General features: G+C 28.0%; 1 protein-coding gene across 4 annotated transcripts in view; it reads left to right on the top strand.

Annotated features, from left to right (window-relative positions):
* Positions 1 to 20,449, top strand: part of LOC142319723 (phospholipid-transporting ATPase ABCA1-like) — a 240,390-nt gene that overhangs the window by 84,443 nt on the left and 135,498 nt on the right. For all 4 annotated transcript variants that reach the window (XM_075357320.1, XM_075357321.1, XM_075357319.1 and 1 more), the window contains exons 18-19: positions 2,786 to 2,990; positions 5,855 to 5,956. In XM_075357320.1, the coding sequence (XP_075213435.1) occupies positions 2,786 to 2,990; positions 5,855 to 5,956 (307 nt within the window). The remainder of the gene's footprint in view (positions 1 to 2,785; positions 2,991 to 5,854; positions 5,957 to 20,449) is intronic.

The following is a 20,449-nucleotide window of genomic DNA, read 5'->3' as shown; positions in this document are numbered from 1 at the left end:
GAAAATAGGAGGAGAAAAGATTATGGAGGTAGAAGAATTTTGTTATTTGGGAAGTAGAATTACTAAAGATGGATGAAACAGGAGCGATATAAAATGCCGAATAGCACAAGCGAAACGAGCCTTCAGTAAGAAATATAATTTGTTTACATCAAAAATTAATTTAAAAGTCAGGAAAAGATTTTTGAAAGTATATGTTTGGAGTGTCGATTTATATGGAAGTGAAACTTGGACAATCGAAGTATCTGAGAAGAAAAGATTAGAAGCTTTTGAAATGTGGTGCTATAGGAGAATGTTAAAAATCAGATGGTTGGAGAAAGTGACAAATGAAGAGGTATTGCGACAAATAGATGAAGAAAGAAGCATTTTGAAAAATATAGTTAAAAGAAGAGACAGACTTATAGGCCACATACTAAGGCATCCTGGAATAGTCGCTTTAATATTGGAAGGACAGGTAGAAGGAAAAAATTGTGTAGGCAGGCCACGTTTGGAATATGTAAAACAAATTGTTAGGGATGTAGGATGTAGAGGGTATACTGAAATGAAACGACTAGCACTAGATAGGGAATCTTCGAGAGCTGCATCAAACCAGTCAAATAACTGAAGACAAAAAAAAAATCATAGTTGCATTGTGGTGATAATACTTGATCTTATGGTAAAAAAAGATTGTTTTAAGTGGCTAAATATGAAGTGTAATTTGATGAAGAGGATAAGGAAGAAGAAAACATCTTAGTTTGGATATATTCTTTGTAGAAATTTCTTCAATGAAGGGTCATATAGAGAAAAATGAAAAAAGGAGAGTAAATGTAAGAACAAAGTTTGAGTTTACTGACATTAGAAAGGAAGAAGGTATATAAGCAAATAAAGGAAGATGCATACAACTGAAAATGCAGTGCATTTAATTAAAGTCTTTAAAAGATAGATTTATCAAAGTGAAAGATGATGAAAAAATTATTTGTAGCATCATCATGTTTAACTTGTAAAATGTGAAGGATTTTCTTTGGTAATTCTGCTTCCCAAATAACAAAATTCTTCTGCTTCTATAGTCTTTTCTTGCTCTGTTATTATTTTCAGTGGTCCATATACTTTATTTCTACTACATTTCATTAAATATATCATAAATGATATAGTATGATGAATCTTTATGTTTGTTTTCATGTATAATTCATGGTAATAATATGGAGGCATGATGTTAGCCTTCAACATTATTCCTAACCAAAATTTTGTCTGACAAATTTGCACCAAATATCTTTGCGTGCAGAAGAAGTCACTACCTCATTATTATTCATTATTACTAAACATTGTTATTCATTACAACATAGCGAACTAATTCTGAAGCTGTATAATAGTTCAAATGAAAGTTAAATAAACTGTAAATTAATATTTTATCTTGTTATATTGTTAGCTGCCTTATGAAATCTCATGAAAATCTAATATTCGTTGAGGGTACATCTACTTCATTCACTACATCATTAAATTGTAATGAATAATGCAGATATTACTTACCTCACTATTCTTTATTGAAATACCAGATTTAGAATTCTTTTGCTGGAAATAATCTTTTTAGTTTATTTCATTTAGAGATGTTTATGAACTTGGTACAGCTGAAAACATTTCCAATATGTGAATTTTTGTTTCAGCCTGATTGGTTATTGGGAAAATTACTTTTTTCAAGTGCATTAATGAAGCACAGTATGTAATGCATTAAAGCACACTAATTAATCATATTATCTTTCTTGGCATGTTAGGAATATAACTATAAAAATTATACTCCCTCTAAATGCCTGGTTTGGGCAGTTATTCGTGGTTAAAACAACATGTTATTGAATTTTTTAAATAAAATTGAGTTTTTGAAAGATATTCACCAAATAGCTTTCTTAAATCCATTTAATTTAAATGTATATGTAATGTTGTTACATGTTACTTAAATTTTACTGGAGAAAGATGTACATTTTGTATAAGGTAAGTGCTATTTAAGCCCATTGTTAAAAAATTTCAAAGATAAAGTCTATTAATAATAAAGGTCTGATTTTATATTCTTCTACTAAGTTTTTCTTTTCATTAGACAAGCATTATTTGCAATAATTCTAAATATGCATGCTGTCTACACAGAATTCAATATCTTAGACACTTGTAAAGTTTTTTCATTCTTTATTATCAACCATTTTATATTTTGTAAAATATAAGTGCATTATAATTTTTTTAATTTTTTGGTTGAAAACTGCAAGAGAGGCACATGTTTAACTAATTTCATTGAATTGTTTCAGAAAAACTTGCTGCATGATAATTAGCACTTTTTATATCATAAGTCAGAATTGTTTTGTTAAATTATTTATTATATTACATTGTTTTTGTAAAACGTAAATTATTTGCTATATAAGTAGTTTCACCCATGTGGATGTAATTTTCTGACTGGATTCCAATTAATAGTAATTCTTAGTTACAGAACTGATTGTAATTAATGTTAAAAATGATCAGGTTACTTTATGCGGTATTTGACTGTATACTACACAGTAGGTTGCTGGCATTTGGCAGTTTTTTGGCATTGGGAAGAGCATTCAACCTGCCTAGTGTATGGCTTTAATCTTTCCAACCGAGGAAAATATGAAAATGAAACAAATATATTTGTGAGTGTAATGATAAACAAGTATGTTTGTGAAGATACTTAAAACTGTTTCCATTATCATAAAAAATTAATATTACCACACTATTTTTTATAATTCTAGTACATATTTTGATTTTCATATTTAATAAACCCATTGTTTTTTCTTTTTTTGATTAATTTCAGTGTCTTTCATCAAATGTTGCATTCGGTTTAGGTGCATCATATTTTTCATTGTATGAGGAACGTGGTACTGGTTTGCACTGGGAAGATGTTTACGAGAGTCCATTGTATAATGACGAGTTCAGTTTATATTATGTAATGTTATTGTTGGGCGTAGATAGCGTGATATATATGTTACTGACATGGTACATTGAAGCTGTTGCACCAGGTAAATAATAATATACAAGCAATAATAATTAAGCTACTACAGTCAGTCTGGATTGTTTATAGTAAACCACAAAAAAATAAAATCTTACTGTTTTTTTTTTTTAATATACTGTTACTTAAATTTGCACTCTTGTATTATTTTCTATTCACATTAGCTTAAATTACAAGACTTGATATTTGACTTTCAGATTTGTTAAGTGCTAAAACTTAGCTAAATGTAAAACTTTATAAAATAATGAAGTCATTAAGAAAGGACATTACAGTTTTGGAAGTGTATTGGATAAAGTGTAATTGGATAAATTACCATTCTGTAGCAGAACAATTGAAAATTTTTCATGAATTCTAATTTTGGTTTAACAGAATATCAATTTTGATGTAACAGATGCCCTTATCTGAAATCATATTCTCGTAAAACATGAATCATTGTGTCTGTCATGAAGGAGAATGTTGTCAGACATCTGTCTGATTGACAGAGGCCCTTTTGTTTCTGTAGATGGTTTTTACTTTGTTCAAGAGCTGGCAGTAGTTATGGCATTTACAATGCAATGTTTGTGGAGAAAATTGATGAGCAATATGCTCTTTCACTCCCAAAAGATGCTTTTCTCCAATTAACAGTTGTGTTTTTGCCTTTACAAGGCAAGACTCTCCACTCTTATACCACTTTATGCTCACCAATTTCAATGAAGAGGTGTTTTTATTGAACCATATCTTATCACATGTAACCATTTGATATAAAAAATTCTTTCCGTCTTGTTGAAATCAATTCAGGAGGTTTTGCAAATTTCCTCTCAGATCTGTTTCTGATTTTGGGTGAAAAGTCTTGGAAACCACCTCACAAAGACTTAGATGAAACCTAAGGTGCTCAATGATAATGTAATGGGCACTTCCATGACAGATATCCATTTCTGAAACAGTTTCATCAACCGTAAGGTGCCAATTGTTTTCAATGAGTTCATGGATATACCTCTCTCTTTTTCTGTTTAAACCACCATAAGGTATTACTTGGATCTACCTAATTTTGTTATTTATCTCTCTCAGTCAAATAATACTTACATTAATGGTTGAATATATCCTTAAATAAATGTATTCATATGCTTGTGCATACAGTTATATTCTGTATACTGTGTATAAACTTAATTATACACCATATGAAATTAAATACTTCTTGGGGAAATCCAGAATTGAGGTTACAATCAAAAACATTGTAGGTATTAAATATGACATTGCTTGTCAACACTTGACTAAACTTTACCCCATGTTAAAATGTATAGCCAAATGATTGTGAGGTACTTCTATTACAACAATCTTTACCACTACTAATCTGATGACTGCTTGTTTATCGTGTAATTTGTAAAACCAAGATGATAAAAAAGAAAAAAAGTATATTTGAATTACAGTACTACTTTGATGATCTAACATTCCAACAGTTGTAATATATATTTCTAAATGGACATTCTAAAAAAAAAAAAAGATAAAACCTGATAAATGAGTCAGTGTTTATATTTTACATTTGATGCAACAAAATAAATACATATTTCCAAGTGAGAATTTTAAATTCAATAAAGTTGCTCTTGTAGTCATCTTAATACCTTAAATCTTTCAACTTGTGGATTACTTTACCTTTAAAAATATTCTTTGCAGATTAGTTTTAACTCTTGATTACAATTCCATAACAAAGCCAGTATGAATTTTTTAAGTTCATTTAGAGGAAATAGTGGAAGATAACTGATTTTATATGTTGTGTAAACCACATGTTGAGAGTTTTCTCTGGAACTTTTCACATTTACCTACTATTCACTGACCTCCTATTTTAACTCCTTTTTTCCCATACTCTGCTTACTCTTCCGGTTCTCTTCAGATCTGGTGTGGGATTCTCAAAAATTCAACGTGAATGGTAGTAATAGTTAGCCTTGAATTACATTATTAATGTTGCATTATTACATCACACCTTAGCTAAGGAATGAAATGGGATGTTGCACCTTATACTTCATTAGACAGAATATTTTTTTGTATATTAAACCATAAGAATATTAAATATCCTGAAAAATGGGAAGCGTACAAATATATAATAGTAGACAGTGGGTGGATTTTGATAAATTATTATTCCTATTAATTTTTTGCTTATTAATTGTAAAATAGGCTCAACTAATGTAATAAATTAATTATATATTAACTATTAACCTCAGAGACTGTGAATGAATGATTTATGTCTATAAATAATTTATTTATTTTTTGACAATGAATGAATAATTTATAATGTTTTTTGAATAAGTAAAATTGAAAGTACTCAAACTAATCAATTTTTATAATAGTTTTAATTTTTAAATCATTCATTTTTAAGGGAAATTTATGCAATAATAAAATTTCTATAGATCTTTCAACTCTTGTAGAGTCATTGAGCGGTCAGTAATTTTTTTAATACAATTAAATTGTTCAATTGCCTTTCAGTATGGAAATTTTTCAGAAATACGCCAATTTCTTTGTACCAGATTGCTTGTTAATCTGGTATTATTGTGACTCTTCTGTCAAATTGGGTTTAAATGAATCTGTATTTTATATAACAAGAACACTTAATAAAAATTTTGATTTCAGAAAGGTTGAACAGACTGTTCCCAGTAAAGAATAGCTTATAGGACACATAATATTTCACTGCAATGATTATTCTTTTGTTATTCCGCTGCAATAAAAGAAAATTCCAACATATTTAATTCTGTTTTGCAGCTTGCTGTGTTATTTATTTAAAGGATTTAGTTATTAAATAAATTTTACATGTTTGATCTGTATAAATATTATTTTTTATAAATTTTTTGACTGATTATTTTTAAAACTTTTAGCACTTATTTCAAAAACTATTATGAATTACAGGGCAGTATGGTGTTCCAAAACCTTGGTATTTTCCATTAAACATTTCATACTGGACTGGAACTCAGAGAAAGAAAGTAGAAAAAGGCATTATTGAAAGAACAGGTATGTAAACAATTTTTGAATTTACTTCATTTTATTAAAATTAATTATTTTAAAAATGCGGTGTACTTATATTGAAATATTATATTAATTAGTCTTTATCTTGTGAGATCCCTTACTTGGAATAAACTATTTTCTTCTTTTTTTTTATGGATGATGTGTGTTTTTTATGGTCTAGCTGTGTTTATCTATCTGATGGGTTTGACTCTCTTGAACTTATTAGTTTAATTCTGGTTACATTTTGTTTGTATTTTATATTTGTATATTTTTAACAGACAGAGACAATTTGCTATTTAGTTGATTTAACCAGATGGCCTACCAATTGTCCTAGTGTCTATCACTTTAATTTTGAATCATTTTTTATTTTGTACTGATTTATAGTGTAGCTGGATATTTTCTGGGTAGGATTTTCTTACCCAGAAGTAGTTATTGGAGTTGTCTAAAAAAATAAATAAATGATATTTTAAAAGATTTTTCATATTATACAGTAACATACAAATTAATCTGAACATAGGGAATTCTTTGTTCATTTACATATTGTGGCTATACTGCTTTACCACACTTATTCGTTAAGTTGTCTGTGTAGTGTGAGGTTATTGCTCTTTGATTATTTAGCAATTTTCATGTTATAAATAGTGTTTTGTGAAAATTTATTTCAATTTTATTTTTTAATTACAAAATCATATTTTCATATTTTTTGTTCTGTGTGTCTTGAACATATAATAATGGACATAACTCCAAGAAAGTGTTTGAGAATTGCTTCTCTTTCTGAGCATACCAGTATGACACAGTGATTAATAGCTTCTGAATTTTCTGTTGGACTAGGGATAGTGCATGTTGTTTTAAATTTAAAACAATTTAAAGAAACTGGTTCATTTTCATTTCAAAGAAAGGCAAAGGTTGCCGTAAAAGAAAAATACTCCAACACAGGATTGATTATTAGTGAGCAAAAATAAACTTGAGCCAAAATTATCTGCTGCAGATTTAAATTGAGAATTTGCAGCCAGTGGAACAGATTATATATGACAACTGTTACATGCTGATTTCTTGCAGCCAGATGGAAAGTTTGTTGGCCAGCTAAAAGCCAGTAGTGTGCAAAAAAAAGGCTCCTGAGGCCCAAAGCATTTGTAAACCTGGACCAAAGAAGATTGAAAAAATGTTATGTTTACCTCTGATTCGTATTTTAATGTTCAGGAGAAAAGGGTTAGAAAAGCATCAGTTGAAAATACAACACCGCTCATTTCCAAAATTAGTTAAACATCCCAGAAAAGAAATGTTTTGGGGTTGTTTCACATTTGAAGGCCCTTGTTCATTACTTCTGGTGGACTGTAGGTTGAAAAGTGAAGGATATATCAAGATTCTGAAGGAAAGGTTTGCGACACAACTTCAAAACAAATTAACACAGCAGAATGTTCCAACAAGATTTGGTGCCATGCCATACTACTATAAAAATGGAAAGATTTTTCAAATAATGAAACATTATAGTGCTTCTGTGACCAGGTAACTTCCCAGACATAACGCAATTGAAAATCTTTGGTCAGTAGTTGGGCAGAAATTGACCTCAATAAAGCAATAATATTGGTATGGTTTCATGCATGAAATAAACTTTAAAAATGAATGTAATAGTAAATAATAAAAAAGGCACGAGTCTGGCAGCTATGGGGATGGTAAAGGGCGCAAAAAAGTATATATATTACAGAGTAATGGAGTTGCATAACATTGTGAAAGTCAGGAAATCTTTACTTAATTGGTCAGGAAAAGTCAATAAAAGTCAGGAAAACAAATCTTAAAACTCGGTATGAGCCCTGTTATATGTTTTTATCTTTCAATGGTTTTTTTTTTGCGTAAAATATTGTTTTTGAGCTTATTGAACCATATATGTATATTGTTATATTTTATATCATGAATAAAATTTAACATTTATACCTATAATCAGTATATATTGTAATCTTACAACAATAAATAATATACATTGTTATGTGTATATTTTTGAAATGATTTTTATACACTTTCATTTCGTAAACATACTTAATGAGGTAATAAACTCTATTTTTTATAACCCTTTTGTTGTTTGCTTTAGAAAATTAGTGTATATCCACTACTTTGACTTTCTAAATGTAATGTGTAGACAGTGCTTGCCACCTGAAGAATTGAGATGAATTATTTGATTCCTGTTTTCTAAAAATTTTTTTAACTAAACAAAATATATAATGAATTGAGATTTAAAATTGAAGAAACAAACAGTAATTTATTTTAACAATAGCATTAATTATAAAAGCAAGAATTAAAACAAATAAATAAAAATTTAAAAATTAAATAAAATAAGTTAAACTATAGGTAAAATAAAACTCATTTGAATTACACTACTGCGCTCATCAGATCTAACATTCCTGTACTGAATAATAATATAGATTTCTGAATAAACATAAAAAAGAGCTGTATATTTTTACAATCATTTGTTTAACCCTGATAGGTATTATATAATAAAAACTGATGGGTTGCTTATCATGAATTACTACTGTATCTTCTTATCAAGGAATTAAAATTAATATAAAATTATTATGACCTATATTTGGTTCCTAACCAAGCCCCTGAAGTACTGCACACTACAATACTGCATTGATCAGATTCTTGTATTCTTATACATAATAATAATACGAGTAATATACATTTCTCAATGAACATTAAAAAAAAGAGCTATATATTTTTACAATTATTTGTTTAATCCTGATAATTACTTAATAAAAACTGATTGATCACTATCAAAAACTATTTTATCTTCTTATCAAGCAATTAAAATTAATACAAAATTAACATGGCATCTACTTGTTTCCTAACCAAGCCCCTGAAGTTGCCCTAGAATTAGTGGGAGTTTGTATATTACAATCAAACATATGAGTACTACTTAATTACTTTACCCTTCCTGTAGCAGAGATAGATAAAAAATACAAATATTTAATTAAGTTCTTCATTTTTTTACTTTGACAGCGTACTTGTTATATAATTTGTACTTTGTAACAATACTTACAGTAACATTTTATTTTATTTGTAATTTCCTTCAAAAAGGGAAATTCTAAATTCGACCTTTAAATTTTTTTATGTATGTTCAAATCAAAGGGGCTTTGATTGAATCACGCCTACTTTTTTTTTATATTATAAAAGAAGTTCATGTGGGGGGTGGTTCAATTGTATTTTTATTCCACGTAACTTAATGTAAAAAATCTTTAAAAGAGAAATTTACATTGTCTGCTTGAATATGATTGTACTGTGTAAATGTATTTTTCATTTTATTTTCATTCAACAGTACTTAGTATTGAATTGTACCAGTATAATAATAGTATCTGATGTCGTTATGCTACTTGAAGTATTTTCATGAAAATTCAAGGAAGTTGTGGGGAGAAGAGCTGTAGTTAAGTGTTGGCAGTTTTTATTTGTTGTTTACTTTCTGTTTACTAAAATTGTAAATGAAATAGTTTTGTTTTTACTTTTTTGTGTGTTTTTAAAGTAGATTTTGTTTTTGTTAAAAAATTTCTTTACTTGTAAATAGTGTTGACTACTTTTGTATTTATTTCTAAATGTCAACTAAATGTAGTTAACATCTAAAGAAAAACTTGTGTTTAGGTTTATTAACATATTCACTGCTGAATTTTTTCCCTACTTATCTGCTTTGTAGTTTTTTATTTTTTTTAAATTAATTATATTAGTATATAACACTAGCATACATAACTAGTTTTTTTGTATTCTATGACTATAGGAACCTTGATAATATGTGATGACACCACATGTGCGTCATCACAAGCTGCATATAAATGACACCTACTGTTATGACCCCACCCATTTCATTGCTTCATGACATATATTTTCCTATTTGTTCTTTGAGATTATTCAATGGTTTTTTTAATATTCTGTCAGAGCAATGGTAGACAGTTTTTTAGGTTATAATTTACTGAACTTATAGAATAATTTCACAAACGAAAAAAGATTCCATATATTTATATTGAAATTTTCTCTTTTCTGATTAATAGTTTTTTGATAGCACTAAAAATTATATAAATATTAGAAGCTTTCATTAGAACATGTAACTAGGTTTTTAAAAATCAGAATTCATGAAAATTAGAACAGTTGACTAAAATTATATTAGTAAAGTTTGTCACAAGTAGGTTGTATTTAAAATTCTTGTAAAAATGAAGGCATATTATACTGTAATTTATAAAATTTAGCAAAGTTTTGCAATTTTTTACAATTTCTTTTACATTTATGAATTACGGCTAAAACAATATTGTCAAATAAAATCCCATAAAATGATAACAAAACTATGATTGAGTAATCTTAAGTAAACTAGGTTTTTTGTTTAGGTATTTTTGTTGTAAACTAGTTTTTTTTTATTTATTGATACGATTCCAATACTAAAAAAGTAGTTTATTAGTTATTTTTGTTTTTTTGGTTTCTGTAATTTTCAAAGAATTTTTACAAAGGAAAAATATTTTAAAATATTTTTTTATTACAAATAAGTTAATATTAAGCATTTTTAAAATAAATTATTAAAAATGTAACAAATAGAACTAAAAAAAATTGTACTAATCTGATTTTCTGTAAAACAATTTCCAAGGGATTGCAAAAAACTATTTTGTTGAACAAAGCTGTAGGAGTAAAACAGCAAAAAAGTAAAAATGAAACTACTCATCCAAACTGAAGAATCCTTTCTCCTTGATAATACACAACAATAAAACCCTTAACTGGCTGCTGGAAAAGATTGAAAAAGGATAGTAGAATGCCTTACTCTTGATGTATAGGTGGCATCATGTGCATTAGAGAGGGAGCGTTCCCTTTCAATTATGCCACCATGGGCATCATCAGCACTGAATGTGTTAAATTTCACTGATCTGCCTGAATTATTTATTGAGTGCTTTAACTGTTGTATTTTATATAGAAAAACTATTCCGTACTATGTAGAGGCAATGTATATAATGCATTATTTCTAGGCAGAAAGGATAATTAATTTAATTAATGATTATAACCATGTTTCCTAGTGTTTTTTTATGCTTGAACACCTATAATGCAACTGAGCTTCAAGAGGCACTAGCCATCGTTTCTTTCTTGCAAGTGATATGATGTCTTTATGTAGCTAGTCTCTGGGGTGAACTGAATGAAGGTGTCATTTATCCTTTTAATCCCTATGAATGTTCTGGTACATTGGTGCCCAAATGTCTCTGTATAGCGATACACACACTGGTATATTGCTATCTTATTTACTATGCCCTACATGAACATTTTGTTAATACTAGTAATGCACTCTGTTATGAATTTAAGATATATTTTTTTTTTTACAAATAACACATTAAAAAAATTGCATATTGTTCTTTCTTGAATTGTATTCACCTTGCTATCAAAGAGAAGCGTTTTAGTTATTTTATGTAATGCTTTGTGTTATAATGGCTAAATCTTTTATTTGTGATGATGAAATAATTCTATAACTCACTAATCCCGAATCAGACATTGAAGATTCGGGGGAAATCAGTGGTAATGATAGTATAATATTAGGTGTGAGTGATAATGACAGTTCTGATAAATAAAGTTTTACTTTGTAAAAAAAAGTTTTAAAAACAAAGTACAGGGGTGACCCTGTGATTTCACTACAACCTGGACCTAGCAAAACTGTAAGTAGGCCTACAAATCATTGAAAAAAAAGAAAAAGATAATGATGAATATATCTGATAAAACGAAAAAAAACTTTTAGTCCAGATTACACACTTCTATTGACTGTGATTCTGATATAAATCGTAACCTTCAAATTTCAGAAGATGCTTACAAACTAGAATATTTTTCTGATAAGACTTTGATAGACTTTATAATCGATGAACTAATAAATGTTATAAGTATCTTGTGGACAATAATGCTATTAATTTGGAGAAAGTAAAAAAAAAATTGAAAAATGTGACAGAAAATGTAATGTTGTACTTTTTTAGGCCTTTACTCTCTGGTGCTGCACATAAAAAAAACAGATTGAATAACTATTGGTGAACTAATAAAATGCTAGAAACCCTTTTTTTTGGGTGAAGTTATAAACAGAGACTGGTTTTTTATGTTTTTGAGAACACTGCATTTCAGTGATTAATGTAATGCTCCAAATGACAGACTGTGTAAAATAAGATTTGTCATAGACCACCTGCTAGGGTAGAATAAAAATTAAAATATTTATTTATTTTCTGATTTTTATCATATGTACTAGAGCAGAAACAGAAATTGTAAATGTCGCAGAACTTGGTATTTCTGGGTCTAATCTCAAGTTTGTTGGCCCTATATTTGAATAAGGGCCATAATTTATTTTATGATAACTGGTTCACAAGCCGTAAACTTTTTCAGTTTTTCATGTCAATAAAACTGGGGCTTGTGGTATAGCTGGATCTGGTGGAAGAGGATTCCCCAAAGACTTTCCAAAAGAAGTGTTAAGAGGTGAACATGAGTTGAGAAACAGTAAAATTTGCTGATAAAAACCTGTTTATAGGATCTTTTCCATCCATGAAAACAAAATTAAAGATTCAGATAACTTTTAGACAAAAAAAAAACAAAAAAAACTGGCAATGATTCCCAAACTGTGCGCTGCAGCCTCTTCACAGGGGCGCCTTGAAATATTGTAATAAAAGTTTCATAATTAATTGAACCAAGATATTTATAATTATTAATTTAATGTTGATTAAGTAAAAAAATGAAGATATATGAGTTTTATTTATTTTTGTCTGTTACTTAAAAGAGTAGTCATACTTTTACTTAGGGTAGGGTGCCATGGAAAAATTTTAATTGAAAATGGTGCCATAACTCAGAAAGGGCACTGCAACTCAGAAAAGGTTGGGAACCACTGAAATATGGAGTTGACAAATCAGACAGTAGATATAAAATGGGGGTTCTAGCACAAAACAATCGATACATTAAAGAATCATAAATTTTTGATTAAAGAATCATTAAGTGTCAATTAATGCTGTTGCTGCATTACAATCTTTTACAAGCAACATATTTTGCAGTCTTTTACAAGCAATATCTTCAGTATTTTTCACGTGCTAAATTTACAATCTTTTACAAACAACATTTTCTTGTTTTGCAATCTTTTGCTAGCAATATTTTCAGATTCTTTAATGTAACTCTATAGTTGTGGCGCATGTGCAATAGTATATTTTCATAATATGAATACAATGTTCATACAACAGTTCAGTTTTTATTTTTTAGTCATTATGAATTGTAAATGTGTAATTTTAGAATTTGATTATGAAAGTAGTAAAAACTGAGCCAAATTATTTGTGACTCGAATTCATTCACAATTTTATAAAATGCCTTTAAAAATAATCTAATTACTTATTATTATAAAAATATTAATGAAAAAAGTAAAGATATTTATTTATTTTTAAACAATATAAAAAATTGAATTTTCCATATTTCAAAATCGCACATAACAGGGATGCTGTAAAATTTAATCTGTTGTTGGAATATACATATGCAAAAGTCAAAATGACCAAATCGATAGTCAAGATTTGGCTTTTAAATCAAAAATATTGCCATATATAATTGTAATGTATGATTTATGAACAATTGAAATAAAAGATATTAAAAAATTTGAAACTGCTTCTATAAATGTATGTACACTAACAGATAATGATAAAGTTAGACCTTTAAAAGTTTGTGAAATTGAAAAATTAGACCATTTTGGTTTGTTATATTTAAAGGCAAATGATATTTCATACTATTGCTATATAAAAGATTTTTCATGATTAGTTAGGTCCCAATTGATGAAACACAAATCTGCAATAGATGTATGAAAATGTTGTTTTATGTTCTATTATAAAAAAAATTAGATTGAAAGCCCATTTAAAATGTATTTACAATAAACCAGCACATATAAAAATGCCAAAATCAAGTGAAAATTTATTAAAATTTAAGAAAAATCAAAATCAATTTCCTATGCCTATTGTAGCATATGTTGATTTTGAATGCATACTAAATCAAAGACTATATTATCCAACATATATAAAATCTTATAGTATTTTTTTATTTGTCTTTTTTTCTGGGTGAAAAATGCTTAGGCGTTATCATTGCCCGAACATGATGTATGTGTTTTAAAAAACTAAATTTTAAAAATTCACAATTAGAAATTAAATAAAAACTCCTGGAAAACAAAACATGAAATATAAATATAAAACCTAGTAGAATAACAAAATTTAAAACAAAATAAAAACTTAAAAGTAGAAATTTAAAAACAAAATAATAAAAAAATAAAAAAAATATTAAAAAGAAAAACAAAACAAAAAACTTAAACCAAAATGTTAAGATACATAACATACAACTACTGTAAAAAGATATAAAAACACTATTAAAAAGTATGTAAAATAATATTAGCACTCCAGAGAAACAAAAATACCTGGTTCAAAACCTTTTTATTGTTACCCCTGGATTTGATGAAAATTCCTGGGCAATTTAAATTTATGACACAAGGCTGCATAAAGTATGCTTTATGCACTTCCTCACAACCAATTTTCCTGTACGAGAAATCCCATGGTAACACATGTTCACAAATCAATGAGTTATTGTCTATATTTCATTTATATTGAATCAGTTTATGATGAAATAAGACAAGTTTTACCACAAAAACCTATTTTGTATAGAAGTAAAAAAGCTGATGAAAATTTTACAAAAACCAATATTTAATTTTGCTAATCAAGTTTCAGATAAAATGCATGTTTAAAATGGCAACAATTCAAATAATGAAAAAAGAAAATTCGATGGTACTAAAAAATGTGAAATGTGTCAAATATCATTTGAATATTGTGAAAACGTTAAAGATCATTGTCATTTTTACAGGACATTATCGATTGGCATTATGTAATACATGCAATTTTCATAGAAAAGTACAAAATACCACACCAATATTTATTCATAATTTAACCAGTTCTGATCGCATTTTTAATGAAAAAAATAGATTATGATTAAAATATAAACATTATACCTAAAACTACCGAAAAATATACATTGTTTACAGAACAGGTATCAGATAAGGTTTGTAAAATTTGTAGACACTTTCCAATTTATGGCTTCAAGTTTAGAAAAATTAGCATCCAATTTACTGAAAGAATCATTTAACCATATCAAACAACATTTTAAAATAGATGATTTACCATTAATCACAAAAAAGAGTATATATCCTTATGTATATACTGATTCATGGCCAAAATTTGATGAAACATAATTTCCAGCAAAAGAAAAATTTTACATTCATTAACTGATTCACATATTACTGATGATGAATATAATTATGCAAAAATAGTCTGGAATCATTTTAAATGTAAAAATTTAGATGAATACTAGTGATATGTATTTAAAATGTGATGTGCTGTAGTTGGACGATGTTTTTGAGAATTTTAGGTCATTATGCTTAAGAGAATATCACATTGTATAATCAGCTCCAGTTTTAACTTTTGATGCCATTTTGTCTAAAACTAATAATGACTTGGAACTGTTTACTGATGCTGACATGTGTATGTTTATTGAATCGGAGGTGGCATATCGATACATATTAAAAAACATGCTGTAGCAAACAATAAATATCTTGAAAATGATAATAATTGTGCCCCCCCCCCCAATAAATATGATATATCAATATATTGATATACATCAATACTGTGGCTTGGGGACATTACAATATTTTATTAGAATTGAAACATCTATTAAAAAAAAAATTACCTTACATTCATTTTATTGCTATTTTCAATTTCTCTAATTACTTTTTTAAAAATATATGTTAGTTTAGTTTCATTACAAACATTACAACTAGATTTCATTCAATTTTGTTCAATCATGACACAATGATGAGATAACATTTTACATTTACATTTTTGACAAAAGCAGCACATGTCTATACTATAAATATAAAAATAGAATTTAATGTGAAAATGTTTCATGAAATTTCATGAAAACTGTTACCATTTTCCATTTTTTTTAGTTACTATATATATATTATACAAACATCTTTTGTTTGATTAAATTTATCCTAATCTGATTCTGTAAATTTATTGTTAATCTTTGTGGTAAAAATACATTACCAAAACCTTCAATTTTTGCAAATTCAAATAACCAAATTTTGCATTTACAAACCCCATTTTTGTTATTTTATTCACTTTATTAAGCTGCACTTCATTGATTTTTTTAAAGTCATGATAATTTACATGTTTCAAAATATCACAAATTTCAGACATTTTTTCAACATATATATAAAAAAATGAAAATGCAAAATTAATATTTTGTTAAAATTTTTTTTTAAATTTATAGATTTGTAAAAATGAGCCTAATTAATGTTTGCTATGAACAAATAAAAGATATAAAAACAAATTCATATGGTATTTTTGGTGATTTTACGCTAATTATCGATACAAATACTGGTTTTTTAACACTATAAAATTATGTCAAAATGGTGGAAAAAGATTTAGAAAAAGATTTGAAAATAATCAATATAAAGAATTAATTGATTACTATTAAAAAAAATTAGATAGCTCAAATTCAGGCCCCTTAAATATTTTGTATAAAGTAGATTCAAAAGGCAAAAATCCATTAGATTTGTTGATTTCTGGTTCTTATTTAAGGGAAGAATTATTTTTGAATTTAGCCTGTTGGATTTCAAATGATTTTTATGATAATGTTTTAAAATTATAGAGCTTGAAAAAATTGCATAAAAAATACAAGTTGAAAGAGAAAAAAATAATCTTGTTTGTCAAAATTCAAAACATAAATTACAAAATTACAAAATGTTAAAGTAAAGAAACTTAGAAATATGGCTGCACCACATACAATTGATGAATAAAAAATCAATAGTCTTGTAATTTTAGATGAAAATGAACCAGATGATGCTATTCATATCAAACACAGAAATTACCAAATGCATTAGATAAATTAAGATTCAAACAGTGTAAAATTTTATGATCTTTTTCATGAAACGGTATTCATCAAATAACAAACTGCCTTGATTCCATTATTCTAATATTAACCTATTTGATTCAAATACCAATAAAAAGAGACATTGTTCAATTTATATTTAAATGTGATCCTTAATGTTTACATGAATGATTGTATAATTTTATGTATACATTTTCTTATTTAGAAATAGAAATATCTTATTTCAATTTTATACAAATAATGTATTTGAATAAAAATAAATTTTTCTATGTATAAATATGGTGAAAAATAATTAAAAAAAAGGATGCAGTATTATTGGTTCAGTAATCAATAAAGCTGTAGATTTATTACCATTTGGAGCTTATATTCCTGGTTATAATTATTGTGGACTGGGTACAAAATAAAATAAAAGATTAAAACGCGGATGTAATGGCTTCAGTAATTTGGATGAAGCTTGTAAATTGCACGATGTAGCTAATTTGAAATATTCATATAATAAAACCAGATGTGAAGCTGATAAATCTTTAGCTGAAAGAGCTTGGGAATGTGTAATTACTACATATAGCAGTTTAACTGAAAAAGCAGCAGCTTGTGCTGCAACTAGTGCAATGAAACTTAAATCTAAATTTGGTGGCAGATTGAAACTTTAGAAAAAATATGGCAGCAGATTAAAATTAAAAAAAGGGGCCAGTATTAAAAAAAAAGTTAAGTATTAAAAAAACTAATAAATTCAATATCAAAACATGCTTTATAAAGGGTGATTCAAAGAAACGGGAAATTAAAAAAATTAAATAATGTTAATGAAAAATTTTTTTTAGAAAATGAATTTTATTTCATGTAATTGTTCAAATGTTGCCATTTTAGGATACTTATATTTTAGTTTATTTTTTAAAGATGACATCTTGCAGGTGACCTCCTCTTCTACATAAACACTCACGAAGTCTCTTCGTTAAATTGTTCATGGTTTGACGTTACATCTCAACTGGAATTTCCGCAATTGCTTCTCGGATCTTTGCCTTCAGTTCTTCCGTTGTAGCAGGTCTACTGTGGAACACTTTGCTTTTAAGGTGACCCCACAAAAATCGCAAGCTGAGAGATCAGGGGATCTGGAGGCCATCTAATGTCACCATTTCGTGAAATGACACATTGTCCAAACAATCGGCATACAGCTGCCATCGATATTCGTGCAGTATGTGACGGTGCTCCGTCTTGTTGAAACCAGTCTGTGTTAAGAATTGGTGGAAATTTCTTTTGTTGTTCTACAACAAAGGTTTCAAGCACGGCTACATAACGAGCCGACGTCACTGTAATCGCAAGATCGTTGTCATCCTCAAAAAAATAAGGGCCTATAACACTGTAAGATGACATAGCACACCACACGGTCACTTTCTGGCTGTGCAACGGACGCTGGTGTAGCTGCGTAGGATTTTCTTGTGCCTAGTATCTGAAATTTTGCTTAATTACAAATCCACTGAGGTGGAAATGCGCTTCGTCTGACATCCACAGTTCGTGAACAAACTCTTCGTTATCGTTTATCTTCTGAAGCTTTACATTACAGAATTGTGCTTGCACAACTGCATCGTTCGGTTTCAGTTCCTGGACGATCTGCAACTTGTATGAATGGTATTGCAAGTCCTTCACTAACATTCTTCGAACACTTGCAATTGTAAAGATGCTGAGAGACGACGGATTGACCGATGTGGACTTCGTGTGACAGCATCTTTAAAGCTTGAACATTCTGTGGTGTACAGACGGTTCGTTCACGGCCTGGAGGTTTCTTTTTCATTGCCGAACCGGTTTCCTCAAAATTAGATATTCGTGTTTTAATTGCATGTGCTGATGGAACACGGTCGTGCCGTCCCAGATTAAAATGGCGGCAAAATTCTCTACGCGCTCCCTCCACACTGTCATTGTTTTTGTAAAACACTTTGATAGCAAATGCACATTGCGCACCACTCGCCAGTGGTACCAATCGCCCACTGCTACCAACACAACTTTCAAAATTTCCCTTTTCTTTGAATCACCTGTATATATGATTATGAATTGGTTAAATATGCAAAATAGTTGAAAATTCCACTTCTTAGACGCGTTTTTGTGAAAGATACATTATGTATGAAAATTGGAAAAAATGAACGTGCTATAGTTAATTAAAATAGTTTAAGTGGATCTGGTACACATTGGTGTGTTTTAAAAAAATTGATGTAGATGTAGAATTTGATAGTATCGGCATTGTGATAGTATCCGTTGATAGAACTGATGAATTATTTCTGTGAAAATTGCAATGTAACTTACAGTAATGCTAGATATCAAACTGATGATGTAATTTGTGGACAATTATGTTTAGCGTTTTTAAGTGAATTAAATATTAATATTGCTTTTTTCTGTTAAAAAGAAATTGCACTTATTTCATCAATCAATGTTAATAATCAGTGATTAAAAATACATTTTTTCCACCAATTGATTTTTCAAAAGGACAATATGAAATGGATTTACAATGGTTAATGACCAGTAACAGCATTCCAAATGTAAAAGAAAATAAAAACAATAAATTATGTTTTGGTTTTGATGAAGGTGTAAAAAAAGATGAAAACAACAATAATAATAATGTGCTAACTAAAAAAGTACATAACTATACCGACAGGCAGTTATGAAATTGAAGATATTTGTGAATACATACAAGCTGAATTAAAAAAATTAAACACACCATTTCCATTAAACCAAACAACAATCCATTACAGACTGATATTAAAAATACAGTATGGGTAGATTTTTCGGATAAAATTGCAGTATCTGAAATTTAATGGGTTAATGTTCGAGACTTTTGAAACCGAATGTAACTCATGTATCAAATGAACCAATAAATGTTGCTCCTGTAGATGTGATATGTGTAAAATGCAATTATTACGGGCAGTTTAAAAAATGGAAATCAAGAAACATATTTTGTATGCATTTTTGTTAATTGCTAATCGTGGTGATATAATTAGAGAATATCCATTGAATATTATATTTTTACTGTTAAATGTGAAATAAATTAACAATTTAGAGTTACAATTGACCAATCAAAATGACAATTTTTTTAATTTATGAGGTAAACAAGTCAGCTTATTGTTGGTGTTGAAACTACCTAAATAAACTATTTCAAATTATTTTTTTTATTTTTTGTAGATATACAATATGCCCATTATCTATTATGAAGATGATAATTTTGTTTTTGCAAATGGATTTATGTTTATTTTCAAAGTAATATTCTTAAATATTATGAAAAATTTGCTCTTAATCTCAACAAAAAATCTATTTTGGAATTCCAGCTTTGGCTTTATTCACATAATTCTTTATTTAGTAAATGGAAAATTAAAATTTTTAAGCAGTAAAGTATTGAAATTAAAAATTCAATTTTTCTTATATAGTTAGTTAGTGTTTGGAATTATTTGAGTGTTGAAAAACATAAATGTCATGATTCATTGATGTATAAACAAAACCACAAACATTATCCGCTGGTAAATAAATTTGATAATGGTGCAGAAATTAGAATTGCTGTAAACCAACCAAATGTATAATCTCTTC

The sequence above is a fragment of the Lycorma delicatula genome, chromosome 2, assembly GCF_047948215.1.
Source record: "Lycorma delicatula isolate Av1 chromosome 2, ASM4794821v1, whole genome shotgun sequence".
In the NCBI taxonomy this organism is placed as follows: Eukaryota; Metazoa; Arthropoda; class Insecta; order Hemiptera; family Fulgoridae; genus Lycorma; species Lycorma delicatula.
The sequence above is the reverse complement of the archived record's forward strand: the minus strand, read 5'-3'. Positions and strand labels throughout refer to the sequence as shown.